This window comes from Paralichthys olivaceus, chromosome 22 (assembly GCF_024713975.1).
Source record: "Paralichthys olivaceus isolate ysfri-2021 chromosome 22, ASM2471397v2, whole genome shotgun sequence".
Lineage (NCBI taxonomy): Eukaryota > Metazoa > Chordata > Actinopteri > Pleuronectiformes > Paralichthyidae > Paralichthys > Paralichthys olivaceus.
In genome coordinates this window covers 3,731,803-3,755,693 of record NC_091114.1, presented here as the reverse complement: position 1 = coordinate 3,755,693, position 23,891 = coordinate 3,731,803, and the positions used below count along the sequence as shown (strand labels likewise).

The following is a 23,891-nucleotide window of genomic DNA, read 5'->3' as shown; positions in this document are numbered from 1 at the left end:
AAAATGAATCAGCAAAATTAGCACTTGAGCATACATAAGTGAGATAAGAACTACCTGAAATAACAGAAACCATAAATAGATAACTTATTTCATGTGCAGTTTGACCCATGTCCCATCTGCTAACATGGATCAGGGAGGGGACAATAAAATGTTTTGGCTTCACTTTTGGAAGTTGCCACGTCAACCACCTTTATCTGTAGTAAACGATTATTAGTCATATCTATCACTTCTTCCATACTCCTTTGTCAAATAAACTTTCCATCGGCTGGACCAGAAGGTCAGATTAATTCTCTGGCCCCAAAACAAGCTTCTCAACTGGACATGACAGGCCACATTGTCCCACCATCTCTCACCCAACCCCCCTCTGTCTCTCACGCTCTCTCATCAGCTCCAAAGGCTGTGCTTCAGGCGTGAGTCACCATTGGCCAGGAAAACAGTGTGTTTAATGAGTCAACATTTGGTGGTTTGCACTCTCCACTGCACAGAATGGGGACTCTGTTATACATGTCCATTAAGTTTAACCCCTGACTAACCTGCCTTAATTATCCAAGGCTTACAAGTCATTACAGCAGCTTTAAAAGACACCATAGTGTGTATTAATTACACAACTGTCTTACATGCTGCAAAAAAATCAGGAATTTGGGAGGTTTAAATAAACCCTTGCAATGTTTGAACTTCTTATCGGCAAATGAATGGATGGAAGTCAAGTTTTCAAGGAGGGATAAAAAGTCAAAAAGATTCACTTTGTGGCTGTCTTACAAGTGTGTGTTCATGTTTCAAGTTCTAAGGCTGCTCACACACAAACACAGCAGTCTGATGCCACACTTACATTAGAGCAGCACTCTAATCTGATTCTGTCTATGGGATTAAAGGTGAAAGTGATCACACTATCAGCCTGAGGTGAAGTGTGTGTTTGTGTGTGTGTATACCACAGACAGAGTGAGAGCAACCCGCAGAATGTCTCTTATTTTCTGTAATTGTGGGTCTGAATAAACAATTAGTCCAGAGCATATGTGCAATGAGGTTGTGCTTGCTGAGCTGGGACCATGCTTTTATATTTATCTGATGCACTCTGAGCTCAGTGGACTGAATCTGGCTCTCAGAGGAACCTTGAAATTTCCATTTATTTTCTGCATCAGTTCTGAGCCCATGTGGAACATACACCTGGGTACTGGCCAAACCGGCGCTGCAGAGGACCTTTAATGATGGCACAGAGTTTTGAACATGATTTCAATGCAGATACTGGGCGACTACCACTTCCTCGTCCTAACACTCAGCTGTCATTGCTCCAAAACCACTCATGCCCTGGAGGGCTTTTAGACAGATGTATGGCTGTGTGAGAAAACAAAGCCAGGAGAGGACATAATCCAGAGCAGTTGAAAGCGAGGAGGAGGTGTGTGAGTCTCTGGCTGTGATGCAGTGACGGCAGCACGAGACTGGGATTATAAACCCTGGATTACACACGCAAGCACACAAATACACAAATCCAATGTTGGATTTAGCCCAGGGCCTCCTTTCCTTCAACTTAGCCTTGAAACCTCATGTGTTTAGAAGCTCAGCATATCATCATTTTATGTCATTGTCATGCTATACACGATGAAAGATCAGGCAAGGCCAAAGGGTACAATACTATACAGCTAAAGGGTAAGTCTGTGGCCATTTAATTTTTTTGGGGATGTTGTGACTGTAGAACTGAGTCAGTTTTGGTAATCACAGGTGTGCAACCATCAATGTCATGACTAAAGTGGCTAAAAGTATAAAAATAAAAAAGCATTGTGCAATAAAATGCAGCTATATGTTAAATCTGCTCAAAACACTAAATGCACCTGAACAGAATTTGATTACATTAGGAAGTTGTCAAAATTGCAGCGAACAATCAAGACAGATATTTTGAGATGGGGTTACACACATTCTTCTTTCTTGTCAAAACCAGGTGCCTACATTACCAACAATGCAACTCCATCACTAATAGTCTGGTCAAGGATTTGAATGTGTTATGTTAGCAGTTGCTAATGTAGCCTGGAGCCTGCAGCAGATGATGATATGAGTGAGTCTGGTGAGCACACTAAGTTCAAACATTCACAACACCAGATGTTTTTTCCTTTCCGAGCTTGTAGTTTGATCAACTGATGCCAACTTAGATGACATCACTGGAGGCGTTGTTTGCACAGCTCCCTCTAGAGACACCTAAGCTGCTCACCCATGCTTAGGATGTAGTGGATAAATACAGACATAATGATGACCCATAAAATAACTGGTGATTAATGGGTGTTTTCATTTTGTCAGGGTTTTTCCATAAGTGTTTACAAAGTCCAGTTGGGTGAGAACAGTCGAGGTCCTTTGAGCAGGGTTTCCCCCCCCCATTCTCAGCGGTTCTCAAGTTCTACTTCACACAATGCAAGCAAAGCGAAGCAGCAGAACGACAATGCAGTTTGTCACGGTATGATGTCAGCCCATTTAAAGAGAATGAGCGATGTTGCAGCCTCTCGACTAACAGCTGCCTCTTGTGGACATCTCTGATTCGGAGCAGCAGAGTCAAGCAACAGTAGCGTGAAAATATATTGACAGGCCTTCATCCTCACACCAGTAAACTTCACATAATTATAAAAAAGGAGGGTGTAGGCCAATTCAGGCTATAAGAGCAGAATAGCGATTTGCAACAGAAATACATATTTGTTGGTTGGAAAGGGGATAGATCAAATCAGCCAATATTCCTGTGTTCTTGTTCAGGTTATTGAGGAAAAACACAAAAGCTGAGGCTCATACAGAGGTCTTGAGAAGCTTGGAACTTGTTTCCTTACAGAACAAAACTCCTCATGCTTCAGAGTCTCTCAGGGACAAGTACATTTTAATGGACTTGCTCACTTCACTAAGTCCCTCTGTAATAGCTCTTCTGTTGAACAGGTTGTCACCTGCAGCACCTATTTGCATTTGATAAACTGCAACTTTGACTCAAATTTAGAAAAATAGGACTGTGGCAGGGGTTCTGACACACAGCAATTAACATCATGCACATGGACACACAAAAGAAAAAGGACCCATATTTTCCCTCTCTCTTGTAGCTCATTGAGTCAATTTATGGATGTGAGTCACCTCAAGTGGAGGCGTTAAATCTCAACTGCAATGTCACACAACCTCAGTTATCTTTCACTGCAGCCACAGATCATTCCCAGAGTCAAACCTGAGAGAAAAGAAAACGCTGTATTTTAAACGGGAACACGGCCACTGGCATGTGTATATTTTTTGAATAATATGCTCTTCCCTTGGTTTCATCCGTCAATGGTATGTCACACTTCCGCGAAAAGCAACAGCTGTGGAATGAGGCCACAGCCAGTCATTTAAATCAAGCTTCGACACTGTATTATTTCACAGCTTTGTTACATATTCTTGCATATTCCTCCTCATTTAAGAAGGTAAGATGCATGTCAGTGAAGATGCTGTGTATCCCTCTTTTCCAGTTATTTTCAAAGCAAGTAAGAAACCTATGACCACAGGAGACAGACAGCGTAGAGGAGCTTAACGTAAGATACCTGGTGCAACAGTCACAACACAAGACGATCAAAGCAGCTCCAAAAAAAATTGGGAAACTCTGTGTCTGCACCATGGACAACAAGACATGACCAACCTGATTTGGAAAATCAGTGAGATTTATGTCACATGCTGCTCTTTAACAAGAAGCAAGACTGCGACCAAGTACTGTCACATCATTTAAATACTCGGCTCTGATTGGCAGTTATTTTCTCACCTCATTTCCATGTCTCCTATTTCTTATTCACGTTCTGGGAGCTTGCCAAGGTTATATTATTGACTGTGACAAATAGCTTTCTCTGGCCTGATAAATAGACTGAATTGTTTTGTCATACTTCTCTCAGTCAGCGAGACATTGTGGTCAGGTTATCCCTTTTCAGCTTGGGGGGGTGCTTTGTTTTTCACTCTAACCCTGACATTGTCAAACTGTGCATGGAGGGAGAGACTTTTGCCAACATTTATCCTGCTCACCAAGTGAAATCACAAGCAGCAACTGCTAATACCTTTAAAGGTGTGGCAAGTTCCACCATTGTGGGCATTGCGGTACCAAAACTTAGAGCAATGTATAATAAATGTATCATAAATTACATGATTGTATGGAACAACTTGTATAGCAGCATCAACATCATCACACACTGCTGTTTTTGTTTTTTAGAGAACAATGCTAGATTTAGATACCGACATCAATTTTAGCAGCAACATTTTCTGAATACAGTTAATCTCAATTCCTTGTAGTGTGTATGTAATATACATTGTTTATCATTTATGAGTACATGTGCTGCAGACATAGCCGAGATAATTGTAACCCACAATATATATGTGACAAGACAATCAGTCGATAAGATCAGATAAACAATATTTCAGTGACACTGAATTTCTTTAACTCTTTCATTGGTTAACTATAGTTTTAAAGCATTTTTCCCCCCATTGTGTTTTAAGTAGTTGGAGAGAAAATAAGAAAAAAACTATGCGCTTATATTACTAAAATTAAAACTGATTAACTTACATCCTCCGCCTACCAATTTGCTGGGTGGAAACACTAATGTCCCCATCAGTTGTGGGAATGTGTTCCAGTTTCCACTGTGTTTTTATGAGTAACCACAGTAGAATTGCCAGTGGAATCCCTGAGTTTAACTGGAACCACTGCGTAAGCCTGCTCTTCCTCCGCCCAGCTCAGTGCCGGCGCGCAAAGTGACCATCTGTTTGGGGAGATTTCCACTGGTCTCCAAACACAGACCGGCGACCATATTCATTAGGCTGAGGTACAGAGAGAGTCCAGAATTTTCTGGAGCCAACCTTTAGAAGAAAAAAAAAATAGACGCTGGAAGCAAACGTCAGTGGTGAAGCCAGAAGAGAAGAGAAAGAGAAATAATGTGTGATGAAAGAGGGATCGCGTTTCAAACTGTGCCGAATTTAGCATGACAATAAATGAAGTAACATTTTATGGCTTGGTGAGTGATGTGTGAACGAGAGCTTACAGCAATGGCAGTCACAGCAAATGAGGCGCCAAGTTAAATAGTTAATCATTGCATTGCTGCCAATTATAGATCAGTTAATGTTCTACTGTTGGTGGTGAGGTCATACAGAAACACCAAGTGAAACACATATTTCAACTCTAAACTCATGATAAGAAAAGGTGACTCATGTGTTATCTGGCTGAAACTGGCACGACACCAGCTCTGACATGAGGTGGAAATGGACAAATCCACTCCAAGAGTGTTCCTTACCCCACAGCTACATTGTGATCTCACAAGTGAATACAGTCCCAGATTTACCAGATTTTCCATTAACCAAAAAAACAAAGTCAAATTGATTCTCATAATTAATATTGTTATTATTGTCATTACTATTAAGTAGCTCATTCTACAAAAGTTAATGCAACGAGTCTGATGAGCTCAATGCCAGTGGCATTATGAAAGATCAGACAAAACACTTCAGGATCTTTAATGCCAAAGATGGTGGCTGTATGAATGAACCTGTCTTGTTCCTGCCGTGTTATATCCAAGTTTGCTCTGTTTCTTTGTCTGTTCTCCTTTTAACATCAACCTGCCTGGGACAGCAGGTAAAAATTTGTCTAAGAGACTAACTATATATTAAAATTACAAGCCAGTCCTCTGTGAAACAGGTGATGGTAACGTTTGCAGACAGACGAGGAATAAGCAAAGAAGAAAAATGTGATGCATCATTCCTGTTTATCTAAATGTTAGGCATTAAGGGCTCCAGAGGGATGAGCTGAGCTATCATGTCAAGGGGCTCTCGATGTAACAAAGAGCTTTTAAGCCTTATTTAGGATCAAAGCTGTCAAACTTTAAGTAATTTTAATTCTTGTGGTTCTATACGTCTAAATCTATATGCTGTTTACCACTGAAAACACAGTTATGTCTCTCTCCCCATTCATGTAGATAGGAGTCTAGTCTTGTTAGCCTGAAATAACTAGGACATTGCCGAGTGGCAGGGACATGGTCAAGGCTACAATAGAAATTCCATTACATACACTGAGAAAAATGATTCTTTGGCCCTGTAATATTTACGTGCTGTGTGTTATTTAATCTGCTACTTGAAGTTTGTTAGTAATTATGAATCATCATTTTGATAGGTCATTTTTTATCATTCATGCCAAGTAATATTAACTTATTTTCTGTACTGACTGCACAACTCCACACAGTGACGTACAATTAGTCAGGGAGTGAAACTCGAAAAACGGAATGTTTTTATCGCTCATTTGATGAGACAGTTTATGGATGTGGGGCCACGGGGGTAGGTTTTATGCTTAATTTGCTTTGTACATTCATCTGCTAAAGTCAGTGTGTGAAAATAAGAACATCTTATCTTTGATTGAAATTGTTTCACGGAGGCATTGTTTAAAATGTATGGTGATTATGAAAGCAGCGGTTAATGTTGCTGCTCAATATTGCAAACTGAGAGAACTATTGTATTGTTTTAGCATTGTGGGTAACTATGTTGTGTATGTGTGACCTTAAAATATATGTCTAAAATATATATGATTATGATAATCTTATGTTGGGCTCGTGTACATGGATGGATGAATGGATAACTGGTGACACTTGGTTCATTTGGTTAAAGTAAAATATATTTAGTGGCTTCCCCCACCATCATTCCATCTCTACCTTCAATGTAAAGTCCCTTGAGATCATGTATGTTATGAATTGGCACTATACAAATAACATCTAATTGAATTCAACTGAACTGTTGGACCACAAAATAAATGAATGTACTGCATTAAATCATAAAACACTCACTCTCTTCATACAGTCCGTAGCTCGCTTCACCACTGCTCGCTCTCTATCCAGAGCGAATGTTTATGCAGTTATATCATGTTCTGTCTGTCTTTGTAGAAGAGACATCCCCATCTGCTGCTTAAGTAACTTGGAGAGTCTGGAGGGGAACTCATCAAGGACCACCAGGCAAATTTCAGAGTATTCTGACCATAATAAAAAACCTAAGACTCCGTACAAATACTTTATAGGCAAACCACTCATATCTTTAAAGACCTACAAGAACCGAATTTTTGGGAATTAACTTACTTTATTTCTATACTGTATTTCTTACAACACTATTGCACTTTACAGTGATACCTTATTGACAATGTCATCTCGTGACCCAAGCTGGGACATTTAAATTAAAACCAACAATGTCAACTTCATGGCAGTTGCAGAGAAAAAGTCAGGGGCTCACCAACGCAGAGATATAGCGTGAAACATAATAGTGGCTGACTGACACTGCCACCAAATTTAATACATAACACATGTATTGTGTTAAACTTAAAAAACGTTCCACAAGTATCTGTCAGGCTCAGTAGGACTCAGCTGGAGCAGACATATACTGACTCCCTGCAGCACAATCACAGGAACTTTGCTTCCATTAGCCCTCGCCCACACACTGATCATTTTTCCAGGGCTGATGTCGCTGCTTCTCTCCACAAGGCTGAAACACTGTAACCTTTTCCATTCACTCACTCCATATTTACTCACCTTTTCTGTGTGCCTTTGCTATGTTCTTATCATACAGAAAACGTTGTTAACCTCTGTCCAAATCAGTTCTTATTTCCCCTTGGCCCATCTGCAGAACATCATTGCTTCCATCTCTACATCAGAAAGAAAACCTTTCAAAAAGAAAACCTTGTTCCGACCTAAGGTTAACATCCACTGCTAAGGATGCTTTTGTTCCACTGAAAGCCAATAGAGAGACTTTGGCCCCTCTTTTGTTGGATTGCAGACTTTACAGAGCAAAAACCACCCAGCTAGATCTCCTTTTCCACATAAGATTACCATTTTCTGATTTTGTTTATCCCAGATGTTCAACGTTCATAGACCTTCCTGTCAAGCTGATCCATTTTAGAGCCCCTCCACCATTTGTTGACGAGATGATTTAGACAATGAGGGGATATGGAAGCAGCACCTAATCAGATGGGATTCAAGATTCAGGTGCTAATCACGAGTCTAAATATTTGATAAATGACCAGAACTGTGTGCTGGCATGGGAACATCACATACTGAGGCAAACAAAGTCAACACATGGGTTAAAAACTGAATATAAAATGGAGCTGCTTTACTCTATACAACATAATTTTTTATTCAAACATTTATCAAACAAAACTGTGATCTGATCTAGATTTTAAAATGGCTTCTTATTTAATCCGACAGTGTGTTAAAATAACATTTAGTTTGTGTTTTAACCCTGTCACATTGGAAGATGTAAAAGCAACTGCAGTCAATTAAGGAAAAACTAAAAAAAAAGGATCCTAGATATATATAAACATCCGTGTGTGAAACACATTATGAGATGTCTGTCAAACAAAGAAACTGATCATCTCCTTCAAATTTACAGAAATACAACTGGATTCAAACCCCTGGGGAAATGGCAGCAGTGTGACATAAAAGAGGGTGTTTCCACTTTTTCCACACAGTCTATCTTAAGCCCTTTTCTTTGGCAGAAAAAACACTGTTGCTGCCCTCAAAAACATGACTCAAATCAGCGCCAGAGAGTGATGCATTTTCTGACTTCATACACCAAGCACGAGAGAAGAGAAAACATATGGAAAGGAGGGATGGTGACGACGGGGAGAGACAAAACAACATTTTTGCCAAAAGTGTCCCCGGAGGGCCCAACACCTTTAGCATGGTTCTGGCAGCTTTTCACCTCTGCTGTTGGTGCACTATATGTGTGAGCTGTCCAAGCATTAGAGAAACTCTATTATTTACACATTGTGGAAAGCGTCATGAGACAACTTCAACAAACTCCATTGCTTATGTGGTTAATTACGAGAGGAGAATCCCTCAAGGTGCCTTTTAACAACACAGGATGATCACTTAGAAAAAGCTCTGTGGACATTGTGAACTGTGTGCCGTCTCAAGGTGGTAAACACTGTAAACAGTTAGTTGCAATGTTCTAAATATATATTGTATTGGTAGTGTTCCTTATAGGGCTGCACAATATGAGGTAAATATGCAATAACGTTAAATGTTGCAATGACGATATGACTTGCGATAGATAAACAATTATTAAGTATACGGTACTAAAGCCTATTAAAGGATGTTGCTAACATAGACCCCTTACAGGCAGTGGTCTATGCAGACACTGAATAAATTGAATGCATTATTTCCATTCCAACAACCTGGTTTTATTGAAAAATGTCACTTGGTTACTGACACAGGGACCATGGACAGCTCCCCAGCCCAAGGGAGAAGAGGCACAGCCCGACCATAGCGCTTCCAAGTCTGGAGCTATGCACAGCTCCACTAAGTCCACTGATAGTGATCTTTTGGGGTCTTCTCATACATTTGGTTTGGACCGTAAAACAGTTTTGCTTTACAGTGTAATCTGTCGGTAATTTACTGCTCCTGTGTCTCTATCATTCGCGCTGCGCTCTACAGAATCAAGCCAAACTGAGCGCCCCCCTATCTCCATACATTGTCTAAGTTTAGTAATTCTGTCGTTTTTATTACTCTAAGTTTACACATGTCAGAAGACGCTGTTTTTGTGTGTGTTGTGCATCTACGTGTCAGCAAGAGAGGGAAAGAGCGAGCGGGACGGGCTGATGAATGCGCTCGCTGCTCTGAAGAAAGCTTTAATCAGTCAATATGTGATGATCAGTGTTGATATTGTGGCGTCATGCACGGCGGTGCGTTGGTGATGTCTCCTAGGTTTCAGTGAAACAATGTAATAATTGCAATGATTCATGAAGACAGTGAATGTCAAATCATTTGTTTCTTTATTGAGTAAAAAACTGTTCATTTAAATCTACACTTAATTCACAGTCCTGCTGCCCTAAATACTAACTAATGCATACAAATCCAACGGGTTTTCCACAAGGGCACACAATGTCCAGCCAAGTGAGGATAGCTGCCAGATGGGGACCATGCAGTGATGATGTGGGTGGTCTGCTGCTGCTCATCTAGCACAACTTTTTGTGATGTTTAGATTATGTTGTTATCAAAAAACGACTGGCCGTCATGCTGTTAGATATATGCCAACTATTTATCTTCAAATCTGCCTTAAATCTGTTACATTACCAAGTTTATAAACCATGCACCAGTTTGAAAATCTTTTACAACAGTTTGGGTGTTTTACAACTAATATCAAAGGGAAAAATCACTTTATCCTGTAATTCAATGTCCTGCAGCAAGTGGCTAATTGCAGCAACTTTTAGTTTTTAAAATTTGAACCCTGTTTATTCAACACATGTTTCCACTCCACGGTGTTAATTTGTTCTCATCTCTGTGGACGTGACAAGGATTGAAATTATGAAAGTAAATACTAGTTGTTTTTTTTACCTAAATGGCAAATCCTGCTGCAGGAGGAAACTCCCATTGCCTGTACACTTCTGAAGTAGTGCAATATTACTTTAATGCATTATTCAAATCATGGAGGGTGTTTCGAAGGTGCTTGCGAAGAGTGCTGGGACTACATCTCCCACAGATCAGCACCATGTAGAATAATGACCCTCCCATGTCTAGTCACAGGAGATGCAGAGATGGGAATGAATGAATGGATTGCTTTTTCAGAGAGCTTAAGAGCTTCAGAGGGACAAAGATGAACTGACCTCTGAGTCTCAGAGCCAGTGGAATGGTTTATTAAAAAGCAACACTGGAAGATGCCGTCCCTAGATTGGAGGGCCCGGTCTCTGTCTAACAGACAAAGAAGCCCTAATTAAAGCAGGCAGCCTGTCCCTCAAGTGGCCGGCCTACTTGGCTAAATGAGGATTTAGAATAAAGCCCAGGGGGAATACTCCAATTTATCCCCATTGTTCGAAGAAACCAGGAGAGACAGCACCTGAGTGGTTGACACCAATGAAAAACAAGCGCGAAGGGTCCTGTGGGTTAACTCAAGTAGGTATGACTGAATGAATGCATAAACTTAAATGTATTTTGACACTTTCCAAATAAAAGAAGAGCAACCCACTATTTTCAGGCAGCAGACAACAGCCTTAAAAGGACCAACTGTATGGTATATAGCACTTTTCTGGTGCCATCTCCTATTCAAAGCACCTTCTAAAACAAATCCCTAAACCCATTCATACAGCGTTTCTATACACAGCGCTTTTTCTATTACACATCTGCACAACTGTCAGGAGCAATTTGGGGTTCAGGGCCCCTGGACGCCGCCTCCAAAATCAAACCATAGTCGACAGAGCAGATTAGTAGACCTTTGCGCTGGCTCACAGCCCAACAGAATTTAGACTCTTACATTTGTCACATATATTTGCACATATAGAATATCATATTTTTCAAATCTAACAGTCTAAAAAGTGAGTAAACATGCATCTTACATATTGAAAGCAGAAAATATTTCACTATTTCGTCTTTCTCAATCAGATTGTTATAGAACGTTATGGCATATTTGATCATTCATAAAAAAGTCAACATGTGCATGTATTTTTTTAAATTCAAGAATATCATTATCAGCCTTCAAATATCTTATCGCTTTCAAGCCAATTCACAAAAAAGAAATCAGACGGACAGAAAAATGGCGCCCTCCTCTTTCTTTTCTTCGCCTGGCGGATTCGTCAAACAAAGGCTCGACTTCGGAGAAACCGAGCCACTAATCCCCAGAAATCCATCCAGTGTGATTATCCCACAAGAGAAGAGACAATGAAGCTTATCAGTATTGATGAGTCCCTCCTGTGGGCTTTGATGAAGTGAGTGATAGGAGACAAATCAGCTTAGCGCCCGCCAATGTATTTCATCAAACAGTCGATACCTGCCATCTGCTGCCTGTCAAGTGAGCAATAAAAAATGAAATCTGAATTGTGCCCCACTGACTCTTAAAATTATGAAGGGACATGTAACAAAACGGCCTTGTATTAGATTACCTAATTCCCCAACTGAAAGATTAAGATTCAATTTGGTTGGGTTCATTTTTCAGCTTGCAATCGGATGCACGCCATTCTACGGCATGTGCTTATCTTATCATACATATTTCATGCTGTTGATTTTCCCTGACAAGTTGTCCTCCATTCCTTCATTCTTTCAATTATTCATCTTCCTCTTCATCCTAAATACAGTTAGCTAGAGTGTGAAGGTGAAATAAGACTAATTGCCCTTTAAAAAATGAAAAGATGGAATAATAAGTCTGTCTCTTGCCAGTTGATTGATGGGTAAATTAGGCAGCCAGAGATGAAAATACCTTTTGCCGAGGACTGGGGAGTCCTCCACCCCCGCTGACAGTTGCTCTATTACATGGCCGCCTGATTTCTGTTTTTCATGCTCCCTTGTGTCGTTCTAATGAGATATTTTTAGAACACCGTGAGCAGCTGTGCATCAGTTACAAGAACAGGGAGTGCGGGGTGAGTGATTACAAATATACAAACATATATATATTAACACTTCTGCCATGAGGCTATGGTTCATTTTTACTCTGGATATCTCCCGCCATGCCATTTCTCTTTATCATTATTGAACATGGATGAGAAATCCCATGAGTTCAAAAGTAGAGAGAGAGAAAGCTCTAAAGCCTGTGGTCTCAGCTAAATCAGTCACAGAGGGTTTAAACACGCTGAGGTTTTATGCTCATGTAAAAATCAATACAGACTCAAGCGTAGATAAACAACTTCACCTGTTTTCCCCTGTGAAACATTATTAGAGCAGAGAGAAATAAGACACTATTTATCAGAGGAGTCCAAATTTTAAGTGCTATCACACGCAAACATGAAAGTTGACAGATATCTACTTACTTAACCATGCAGTTACAGAAAAGACAATGGGATCGAAAGTGTTTTTTGTGCGGATGCAATACTTACATTTCAGAACAGATACCAAATCAACTTTTTCTAGAAACGTTTTTTTTACATTCAAAATTGTAACCTGCACCAAGGAGGTTGTGTTTTCATCCATGTCTGTCTTATTTGTCAGCAGGATTACACTAAAACTACATTACCAGTCTCCACCAAGGGAAGAGGGAGGTATGGCCTGGGTTTGGGAAGAAAATGTGTAAGATTCTTCAGTCCTCAATCAACTGACTTATTTCTTCAGCAGATTCTGAATAGCCGGGAGTTCAATGAGAAGATGGATACAGTCAATCCAGTAAACATGGTGTTAAATCCAGCAGCTGCTTATTTTAGCAGGGGGGGAAGCTTGTCTCACTGTGATCTGACACAATCTGCCTAGCAAGATATCTTCAAATAATAGATTAAGGCTAATTAACTTAATATATTTGCTTAATCTCTTTAAAAATTAAATGCTAAAATGTCCAAGTCATTAAGCATTCTTCAAGCACTCTTTTTAATCTTGTTTAACATTAAAAGCTGCTTCAGTCATGTTGTTTTACATCAAAGATCTTTGCAATGACTTCAATCTTTCAATTCAGGTCATGAAACACTTTACATATCAAACTCAAATTAGGGGCATTCCACATGATTCTCTGCGGAATGTTTTTTAAAGAGGGGTTTCTTAATTTTTTACATTCCATTCATGCATTAGCAATTAGCTCAGGGTCTTTAACTAAAACAATTGGTACACAAGGCAGAGAGACAAACTAAAGCAATTACTTGTTCTCCAATCTGAGGCCATATGGGTCAGCCAGGACCAAGGGATTAGCTTTAGCTACACTGATACAGGACACACTTAAATATTCTGTTCACTGTACACATATCTGTTTTGTGTAATGTCTTCACACACACACACACACACACACACACACACACACACACACACACACACACACACACACACACACACACACACACACACACACACACACACACACACACACACACACACACACACACACACACACACACACACACACACACACACCTTGATCCATCTCTTTCATGCCTCCTCTTAGCAGGGTTCTCTGTGAAAGGCATGTTGAGTCCCTGACATTAGCTCCCAAGCCAACCACTGCACACCCACCTCTGATAGAGCATTCAATGAGGACACATTTTCAAAACTTGTTGTGTGTGTATGTTTGCACGTCTGCACACTGACCACATCTGAACACAAACCATGGGGTCGAAGGGTAAATGGCCTGTATTTATATAGACCTTCTCTAATCTTGACGACCACTCAAAGCACTTTAAAGTACAGTTCTCACACACATTCATACACTGGAACTATGGGCAGCACTTTTTCTATTCAGGATTCAGCATCTTGCCTAAGGACACTTTGTCATGCAGATGGGGAAGACTGGGATCAAACCGATAACCTTCTGGTCATCGCTCTACCCCTCAGCCATAGCTGCCCAAGTCAAGTCATAACCCCTGTTGACACTTTTACAGCATGTGTGTGTGTATATGACCCAAGAAGAACTTACACAGCTAATTCCAATTAAATGAAGGCAGATTAAAAAGGGACAGTTTCAAAATCAGTCCATGACACTACTGTTTATTGTTTAGCTAAATGTATCTGAGCTGAGTGATTCATACAACACTCACAGCATCCTACACTTGGGCAATTAACAGCACAAAGACTGTAATATAGTCAAATGCCTATATTACCCCACGGACTATATTTAGTTCTCCATCTCTTTTGTTTCCATGGGAATGAGGAGTTCACTGTGAGCGGCTGGGGCCTCTGGTATTTTCCAGAAGCAAAAATGACAGAATGGCTGGCTCCTGAACCAGAGCTGGCGTCTCCGCAGCCTGGTGGGTTTGTCAAGTGATCATTTCCACTCGGCCGGGTCCAAGCATCACTAGGTCTGTGTTTAACCACTGTCCTAGTTTTCCCTTCATACAGGCCCGCACTGTCACTGAGGACGTGCTTTCACTTCAGCACATCTGGGTAATGTTTCAGTTACACGCTCTGGCTTTTATTTTGAAGGAAGAGAGGTTTCCAAAATCTTTTCCGAATTTGTATTATTGATTTTTCGCTATCGTGAAATTTAATTTAAAAAAAAAAAAAAAAAGGTAAACAAGACCTTGTGCTGAACATTCTGAACCAGAAGAAAATCTGGTGAACTGCTTTATGACACAAAATGAAAGCCAGAGGAAAAAACACAGCCATATACTTTGTCTTTAGCCAATGGTGGAAGAATCAACATGCTAATGGGAAAGACAACCCATTCCCACAAAATAAAATACTCCTCAGAAATCCAAGCAGACTACCATTCTGCAGACAAAAAGAAATGGTGTCTTGTACATACAGTGGCAACACTAGAGAACTATCAGTGTCAGTGATCGTGACTACCAGTCACAGTCATCTCCATCAACAATCATCTTATTTTACAGTATGAATGCAAAGCAAACTGAAATAATCTCACAGTGATTAAGGCTGGATATTGTTTCCAAGTTTTCAGAATCAGTGATATTTAATAAACTTTATTTCAACACTGGTGCCAATATACTTCAAACACTCCAAACCAAGACTGCAATTCATGTTTAATTAACCATTATGTAAATATCTGTCTCTATTAATCAATTCATTATTTTGTCTAAAGAATGCAACAAAATAGTACAAATGCCCATTTCCCAAAGCGATCATCTTAGATCTAGTTCAATCTAATCAAGAAGAACTCAAGAGATTTTCAGTTTTCAACCACACTGCACGACAAAGGAAAAACATCACATCATATCATTAGAGACAAGCAGAGTTTGGCATTTTTGTTGACTGATAAACAGACAGTTATTCATCAATATATCTCAATTTAATTTGGTCAAGCTATAAAAAGATTGATCATTGCAGCTCTATACTAAACTAGTCAATGATTCAGTGTTTAAATTCCAGAAGAACTTCATCAAATTAATAATATTGTCAACATTTTCAAGTTATCCTTAAGATCAAAAAAATACCTGAGCCAGGATGGCACTGCTACATATGAGAAACAAACTCAAGATCCCGGTTTACCATTAGTTTGCACAACCTTTAATTCCCCTTCAATCTGAGTTTGAATGCCAATTCAATACAACCTTCTATGGACATATTAAAGTTAAAACTCAAACAGTAGTTGTCCCAATTCAGTGGCTGCATACCAACGTCTCACAGTGGCATGACTCGGCTCTCTCTAATCAAAGGCTCCTTCAAATGTGGCTGATAAATGAGTTCTTTCCTATGCAATGACGTATCCAATGAGTTTGTTCTTCTCGGGCCAACCTTGCCCAGGATTTATTGCATGCCAGTGATGAAGCTAATGAGCTAGCTATGCAGTCGGTCGAGCTGCAGTGAGTGCAGGGGGTCAAATAGCTAACTATGCAACAGTAAGGGAGGGACAAATGGGAAGTCCTCCATAGACTAGACGCCTTCTTGGTCTATGCCAGCATGGCCCTCGACACAGCTGGTATTGAAATCCGATGTGCAGTCCTGACAATGATATATGAATGTTTGTCATGTCATTTTTATTATCAAGTAAGCATTCTTCAACACTATTTCAATTAAACCACTGAAACTATTAGTTTTGTGTCCAAATAACGACAAAAGGTCCACGTTCTGTAAATTGAACAATTTCCACAAGAGTCCACACAGACCACGTGGTTGTACACACCATCAGATATAGTTGTGTGAACACATCAGTCTAATCCACTGTGTCCTTTCTGAACAACATCTGACACATGTAAGATTTAACAAAAGGTAACACGTTGTGCAAACAAGGCAATTTAAACTGAAAATGAAGCAATGAAACTGCTAAACATTGCATCATTTAGATGATAAAAAAATTGATATATGAGCATCAACAGCTGTTAAATCTTGCTTGTTTCAACTGATACAAATCTGGCAAGCTGTACAGCCAGGCTTCAGTCAGAGCGGAGGCTGCAGCCGAATGAGTCAAACCAATGCTGCTCTCAATCCAAGCTGTGTCCTATCTACACATCACTGGCCCATTTTCTTATCCCCCTGTGTGGAGGGGTGACCTTGCTCCAAGCTTTTTTTATAATATAGTCTGATGGTATACAACAAGGAAGGCCCAGATGCTAACTCACAGGATACTACGATTCAAAGCCAAGGACATTACAGTTCAACATCACAACGCTCATGTTCTGAAATGTGCAAAGACAGAACAACACAACAAATACAGCATGTCATTCCCACTGTTAAAGCTGATGTCCTTGCAAACAAACAGATGTGGATGTGATTATATACTTTCTGAGAGCACAAGATACATTGTGTCTAAAAGTCCTCCTGATGTACTTGTGAGTCCAGCTGTGCTACTGTGCGGTTACGTCAATATTCCAAGTGCACTGCACCAGAAAGCGCTGCCGGTTGGAATGAAGCCAAGGTTTTACAGTCACATGAAGGCACTCCAATGTGATAAGGCTTCCAGTTTAGGATTTCTCATCACGCAGTGAGTAGTGGTGACTCTGGGGTTTCCCTCATTGAGCGTGGCCTTCGAGGTCAGCCCGCCTGCTTTAATATCCATCATCCAGTCTGACAGTGCGCTACTGTATCCACCCGTCTATTTGCCAAAAAGCATCATGTGCCAACAGTGCTGTCTTTCCTCTATTCTGAACACTGCTCGAATGGGAAATCGCTGTAAGTCCAATTAGGGGGGTTTACATCATTTGAAGCCGAAATATGCACTTATAGTATCAAAGCAACCAAAAGATAAAGATGTCTCAGTCATTAGTCGCACCCCCCAGTCAACTGAAATTCTTTAAGTTTAGCATTTTTTATTTTAATCAGTAAAGGATCACTTCAGTCCCTAGAAAAGCTGCGGACTGAGTACTCCTCACTTTACATCAGCCAGCTCCATCAAGTCGTCCTGTGCACTCGGAAAAGACGCCTGCAATGGGTACAGGCTGCTGCAAACAGCAGCAATTGTTGTCCCACATTTCTGATCAGTCGTCAAAAAAAAACTGTTGAATAATTGTCAAAACATTAATAAAAATAAAAAAGAAATCAACAAATATTTGTATTGGAATGGCTGAATCTGATTTGAGTGAGAAAAACCTTGGGGGTACAGCCATATATTTTTACTCCTTGTATGCTTTTAGTCTGTGTGAATTCTGTTTTTCAGTGCTTTTAACCTCACTGTGGCCTCTTGGCATGACCAGCAATGGTTTTGTGTTGTGGCCATCATGAGGAAGGCTGCAGCCACAGTGGAGACAAGTCATGACAATAACAACACAGAGAGAGAGGAGTGAGAAAAAACAGATTCATCAGAACCACCTTCCAAAGGGCAGACTTCCAAAAATAGTTTTCATCAGGATGAATGTATTATTCTGAGAGAAACCAACAAAATGTTATAAAATGTCTCACGATGTTAAAGAAAGTGAAATAAAGTTCCTGGATCTGCAGCAACATTTAATGGGTTCTTCTTGTTTCATGCCCCACCCAAACACAGACACAACTTGACGGAGGTAATAATTACTACAGAAAACAGTTTGTGATAATTACAGTAAGTACAGTGCTTCAAAGTTGAAGCAGCAGGTTGGTCCATAAACTGTGTTGGATGTTTACAATGGAATAGGTTTACAGATTACATTTTATTTGTTTCTTCATATACGTCACTCAGCATAAAATCACAGAACAATGTTCATTCTACTAACAGAAAAAAAACAAAACCTCTGAAAATAAGAAAACCAGAGTTGTTCTTTGAATGTGCCTCTGGTGACTAAACATTTCCTCTGGGTAAACTCAAAAAAATTCTTTTTTTTCCCTTACTTCAAGAAGCCAGATTTCAACATTTACAAACACCAGAGCAATGCTATTGAATACGCATGCACGCGCACACACACACACACACACACACACAGACACCTCTTCTATGCTTTCTATTTCCCCCTCATTTTCTCCTCCAGGTGAGGGGAGCTCGGCCTCATTGAAAGCATTGGGCCAAAGCAATCTGAGTATGGAATCAATCATGGACTTCACTTCTATAAACATCTGCCCCTTTCTCTCTGCTCTCGTCCGTTTCATCGCTCATGTTCTCCCCTCACCTCCACAGCACCAATGATTACACCCTGGAACCACAAACTTTCTCATTCAGCCCCTCATTTCTCCCCCCCCCCCCCACCATATGGCAAGACTGGCTGTGCATGAATAGAGACACTGTGTCGGTGATCCAACAAGAGTAGCAAGATCTCTTTTAAGTTTTTGTTTCATTTTCAGTATTGCCTCTGTTCTCTCTTTTTTAAAAACCACATGCACACCCTCATTTTTGGGGGGCTTTTTTGTTTTGTTTTTTAAATAATGCAGCTTTTAAAGATGTAAGGAAACCCCCCGCCTCTCTGATGAGATGCTGAATCTGCTGCCGCTGTGCAATCGCTCCCACCACCATGTGCTTTTTCAAGCCCATCTCCTTTTGTTTGTATATTTGTGTGTTGCCGTCAGCCCATTAGGGTCGTGTGCAGGGATCTATCAGAAGCACAAAATCCAATCCGCGAGAGCCTCCACCCATGCTGCACAGATAATCACGGCCGGAATGAAAAAGGTGAGGAGAGGAAAATAAAAGCGCGTGCAGACACAAAAAAGGGCGGCACCACGAGGAGAGCATTTCTCAATTCTACCATCATGTTGCCTTCACTTGCTTGTGTTCCAATGTGAAAACCAGCTCCCAGAGTCATGTGCAGCTCATCGGAGTTCAGACTATATCTGCTAAATTAAACGCAGGGGAGGAGGAGTTTAGAGTTGGAGGAGTGGTTAGCATGGCTGCTACCACCTGAAACCTGCTACTTCACACATGAGTAGGAGAATGTTGGTGAACCATATCTAGCGAAGATACTACTGCTGCCACAGCCTCTTGTCTTGAAACAAAAGCCTATATCACAGCAGCAACTGGATGAGTGACAACAGCTTTTCACAGTCTTGAAGCCAGTTCAGCTTTATGTACTCACCCCTGGCGGACAGCTTCTTGGTATTGATTATTTTGGCGGCGTATTCCTGCCCGGTAGAAATCTTCATGCACCTCCTCACGACTGAGAAAGCGCCCCTACACAACAGAAATGAGCAGGGATCAGTCAAAGCACATAAGATCGGTCAGTTTTCCATCCCTGTCCAGACAAGTGTAAACAGGAGGTAAATGATCTGTAGAGGCTCTGTAGTTGCATAGTTCCAGAAATGATGTTTTCCTCTTTTTTTTGGCGGCCTGGCCTTCTGGGTCCTGACAGGATTAAGGTCAGGTTTACACACAAATGAAAAGAACAAACAACTGAATAAAAGGGTCCCATTCTTTAGTGCTAAATTTGTTTGGTTAGGTTTTAAGATGATGAAACTCCAAAACAGATATAATACAGCCCATTTACCATGCAAACAGTGTTTAGCTACAGGAGCAGCGCAGCAGGTTGACAACACAAGTTCATGTCATCCCCTCAAACGTCACCACAAAACCAAATGAGAAAAAGCTCCTGCACCAGTTCTGGTCGGCTGCAGAAGAACAAGTACAGCAACATTTCACAGATCCTTTCTCAAACCACAGGTAAATTACCAAAGCAGGACAAAGAGGACACGAGCCATTTGATGTGAGTGACTCACGGGTGACGGGTCGGGTCACAGGTCATATTTTACATTAATGAGCCTGGGCAGGTCCACATTAGACTTGTTGACTCATGGGTAATCATATTCATTTCTGTATAGTCTAATTTGTTGAAATTGAAACTATATTTAAGGCTTTCAAAATAAGCCCAATGGTTTTTCTGCCTCTCCCTGCACTGTATATTATTATTTGTCATTTTTCTTTGCTAAATAAATCTACACACACACAAGATTCTGCCGGTGGTCCCTGAAGTATAAAAACACAGTCTCATAAGCAGCCTTGAATCTTAAACCTACCATATATGAGTAATACACACACACGAGCCGACAGTGCGCAGATTAAAGGTCACTGAAAACAACTAGAGAAGTAGCTCATGTTGCATCTGCAGGCATTAAATTCACTGCATTCCCCCTAAACAGATATTCCCACCGATTCATTCATTCTAAATCGCTTTGACTGCCACTGTGACACCGCTCCCTTCCTCTTGCCCTCTTTACAAGATAACAGCCACACCTTTAATTGTGACCAGATCAGCGCTCGCCCTGCACTCCTTCACCCCTCCTACCCACAAAGGCTTAAAATAGATGCTCCCTCTATAAACATGCAGGTGCAATAAACTGAACCTAAATTACTGTCCACATGGAGGCATTAGGAGAACGCTCCCTCGAGCTACACATTCAATGAACGTATCCATGGATTGATTATAAGTCATCAAAACTCCCATAGCCGCTATTCAGCCATGATCCTCAATGGACTAACAATTGATTTATTGAAGGTTATGAAGTGATAAGTCAGTCTGATAAATGATACATAACTGCGGCTGACAGGTCTAGGGCGATATGGACAAAAATCATAACGCAATAAAAATGTTCCTGTCAGTAGATATAAATAATCATTATAATTATTATTATTATAATATTAGACTTTTGCTATCTTGATATTGATGGAAATTATATTTCAATAATTTTCAATATCGTTTTACATCCCAGCCCTTGAAAGGTCCCTGTATCTGCTCAGTGAACCAACTCCTCTGAAAATATTTTTTTCTAACATCATCTGTGTCAACGTGTGCAGATGCAAATTTAGTCAGAAAACTTTGGATATGAAGGTGCCTGTGAAAGCCCACACTTACCATTTTTGCACAGAATGGGCAGACACTTGTGCAAACCGATGACTGGTGCAAACACAACAGACAGAGGATCACAGCCACTGTCTCATTTCCATGTAGTTTACATACAGGTGCATCTCAAAATTTTGTTCAAAAGGGGAAGATTTCATATACTCTAGATTTGATTCACATAAAGTTAAATATTTCTAGCGGATGACTCCAATATCTTAAAATATTTCCTAAGATCGATTAAAAACAGGATTTACAACACAGAAATGTGCAGCTTCTGAGAAGTATGTTCATGTATGCACTCAGTACTTAAGAAAAGAAAGGGAAATTGATGCCTCCGTAAAGTGAGACTGAAGCATGAAGTTCTCTGAAATCTCCTGGTAGACGACTAAAAGACCAACGACAGCAGTCGTTGGAATCTCCACACTGGAGTGCAAACTTGGATTCCTTGCCTCTCCACTTTTCCTCTACACTCTAGGAGCTTGACTTCCAGATGAAATGCTAAATTTACTTTTGTCTGAAAAGAGGACTGGTCTGTTCTTCTCCTCCTCAGCCCAGGTAACACGCCTCTGATGGCCTCTGGGGTCAGGAGAGGCTCGATAAGAATGCCATTGTCGCAGCTCATTTCCTGCAGATGTCTGCCTGTTCACATTTTCCTACCGCACTTTTCTGCAAATGTGCTTCAATCTGGCACTCTGCGAACAGCCAGCCCTTTCAGCGATGACCCTCTGTGGCTTATCCTCCCTGTGGCTGATTGTCTTCTGGACAACTGTCAAGTCTTCCCTGTGACTGTACTGAGATAGACTGAGAGATATACAATATTCATACTGTATGAAGAGTGATTTTTTTCATATATTCTAATATTTTGAGATACTTGTTTTTATACCTTTCGAGCTCTAAGCCGTCAAATTGAAATGATTGAAACATTTTAGTGTGACAGAGGTTCGTAAATGTTACAGCCCAGAGATTTGCGACCCCAATTTCCACAAAATACCCAATTAAAGAAAGTACTTATCTAGCTTTTGTAATAATCAGGATTATTGAAAGAAATTATTTGATTTGCAAACCACTTGACACATTACATTTCTCTTTTTTTGAATAAGTGAAGAAAAATATTGCTCCTTCACTGCGTCCCCTCCATCAGGCTTTCTTCCACTGCAGCTGACAGAGAGACGCAGGTCAACCTGTTGCCTGACCTGCTCCGCACCAGATTCCACCCAGATTTCTGCATGTTCTCACTTGTCCAACATGTCGCCATTAGCACACGACCTGCGGAGCATTCTCCAACACGAGTGAGAGATCGTGCGTGATCATTACTAAAACCCGGCATGCATTACAAGACACGTGGCGCTGCTTTGGAACGCAATTTGAACTTTTTTCCCCCCCTTATCAGCTGATCGGGGGGGTGATATTAAACCACGCTTCCTTCAGAATAGAAGCTAATGGAGGGCGAGCAAGGTGAATCAAACGATCCGGAGCAACGTGAGGGAAAACTGTTCAGCCGCTGCAGAAGTTAAATGAACCGCATTGGGTCACTCTCTTTACGCTGTGAGCTCGGAAACACGGAGGTGTTCTTGGATTGCAAACGGCTCTGAGGGGCTCTCCAGGTGGGAGCAGGTGAGACACAGGTGGGCGGCGGTGGCCGTGAGGGAGCCTCATTAGGAAAACCAGCCGGAGCTTCACGGTCACTCACTCAAACATTTGCACGAGTAGAAAAAAACACGTGGAGCACTCACTTCCCCAGCTCCTCGTACAGCTGATACTCGTCCGTGAACCTGGTGCAGGTGGTCGAAGCCATGTTGGAGGTGAGCGGAGCCGCTGAAGTCCTCTCCCCTTTCTTCCCCGGGTCCCTGCGTGAACACTTGTCGCCTTCCGCGGAGGAAAGTTACTAAAAAAAGAAGCGAAAGAACTAACGGAGCGGGGTTTGCGCTTCTTGTTCGCGGGTGTTCGTCCGGTGGTCGCTGGCTCCCGGAGGCAGGAAACGGTCGGTGTCGCTCTCTCCCCGGGCTCCTCGCGCTCTCGCTCCGCTCGCCGCTGCTGCTGCTGGAAGTGTCGCCGCTTGGGTCTGAGTCAACGCTTCATATAGAGCGGCGCGCGCATCCGGGGCTCACGTTTCAAAATAAAACCCACGCTCACGCGCAATTTCACCTGCCTCGCCCTTGAAGAGGCTGACTATTAACTGTGATAAAAAATATAATCATCATCATCATCACTATCAATATCAAAAAACAACAATAACACACTACTTCTACTACTACTACTTTCTTTACTCAACGTGTAACAGGCACATAGCCACCTTCTACATTGATCAATATATATATATTATGATATATACTTCTATTTCTTATAATTATTGTTATAATAATAGTAATACTATCTCTGT

General features: G+C 41.0%; 1 protein-coding gene across 30 annotated transcripts in view; it reads right to left on the bottom strand.

The window, feature by feature from the left end:
* camk2d1 (calcium/calmodulin-dependent protein kinase (CaM kinase) II delta 1) overlaps positions 1-23,566 on the bottom strand; it is a 79,308-nt gene extending 55,742 nt beyond the window's left edge. For 16 of the 30 annotated variants that reach the window (XM_069518580.1, XM_069518583.1, XM_020100118.2 and 13 more), the window contains exons 1-2: positions 23,245-23,566; positions 19,754-19,848 (exon numbers count right to left, since the gene is read on the bottom strand). In XM_069518580.1, coding sequence (XP_069374681.1) covers positions 19,754-19,848; positions 23,245-23,306 — 157 coding nt within the window. In that variant the 5' untranslated portion in view covers positions 23,307-23,566. The remainder of the gene's footprint in view (positions 1-19,753; positions 19,849-23,244) is intronic. The other 14 variants (XM_069518581.1, XM_069518584.1, XM_020100119.2 and 11 more) reach the window with 3 other exon arrangements.
* Between the last annotated feature and the right edge of the window lie 325 nt (positions 23,567-23,891).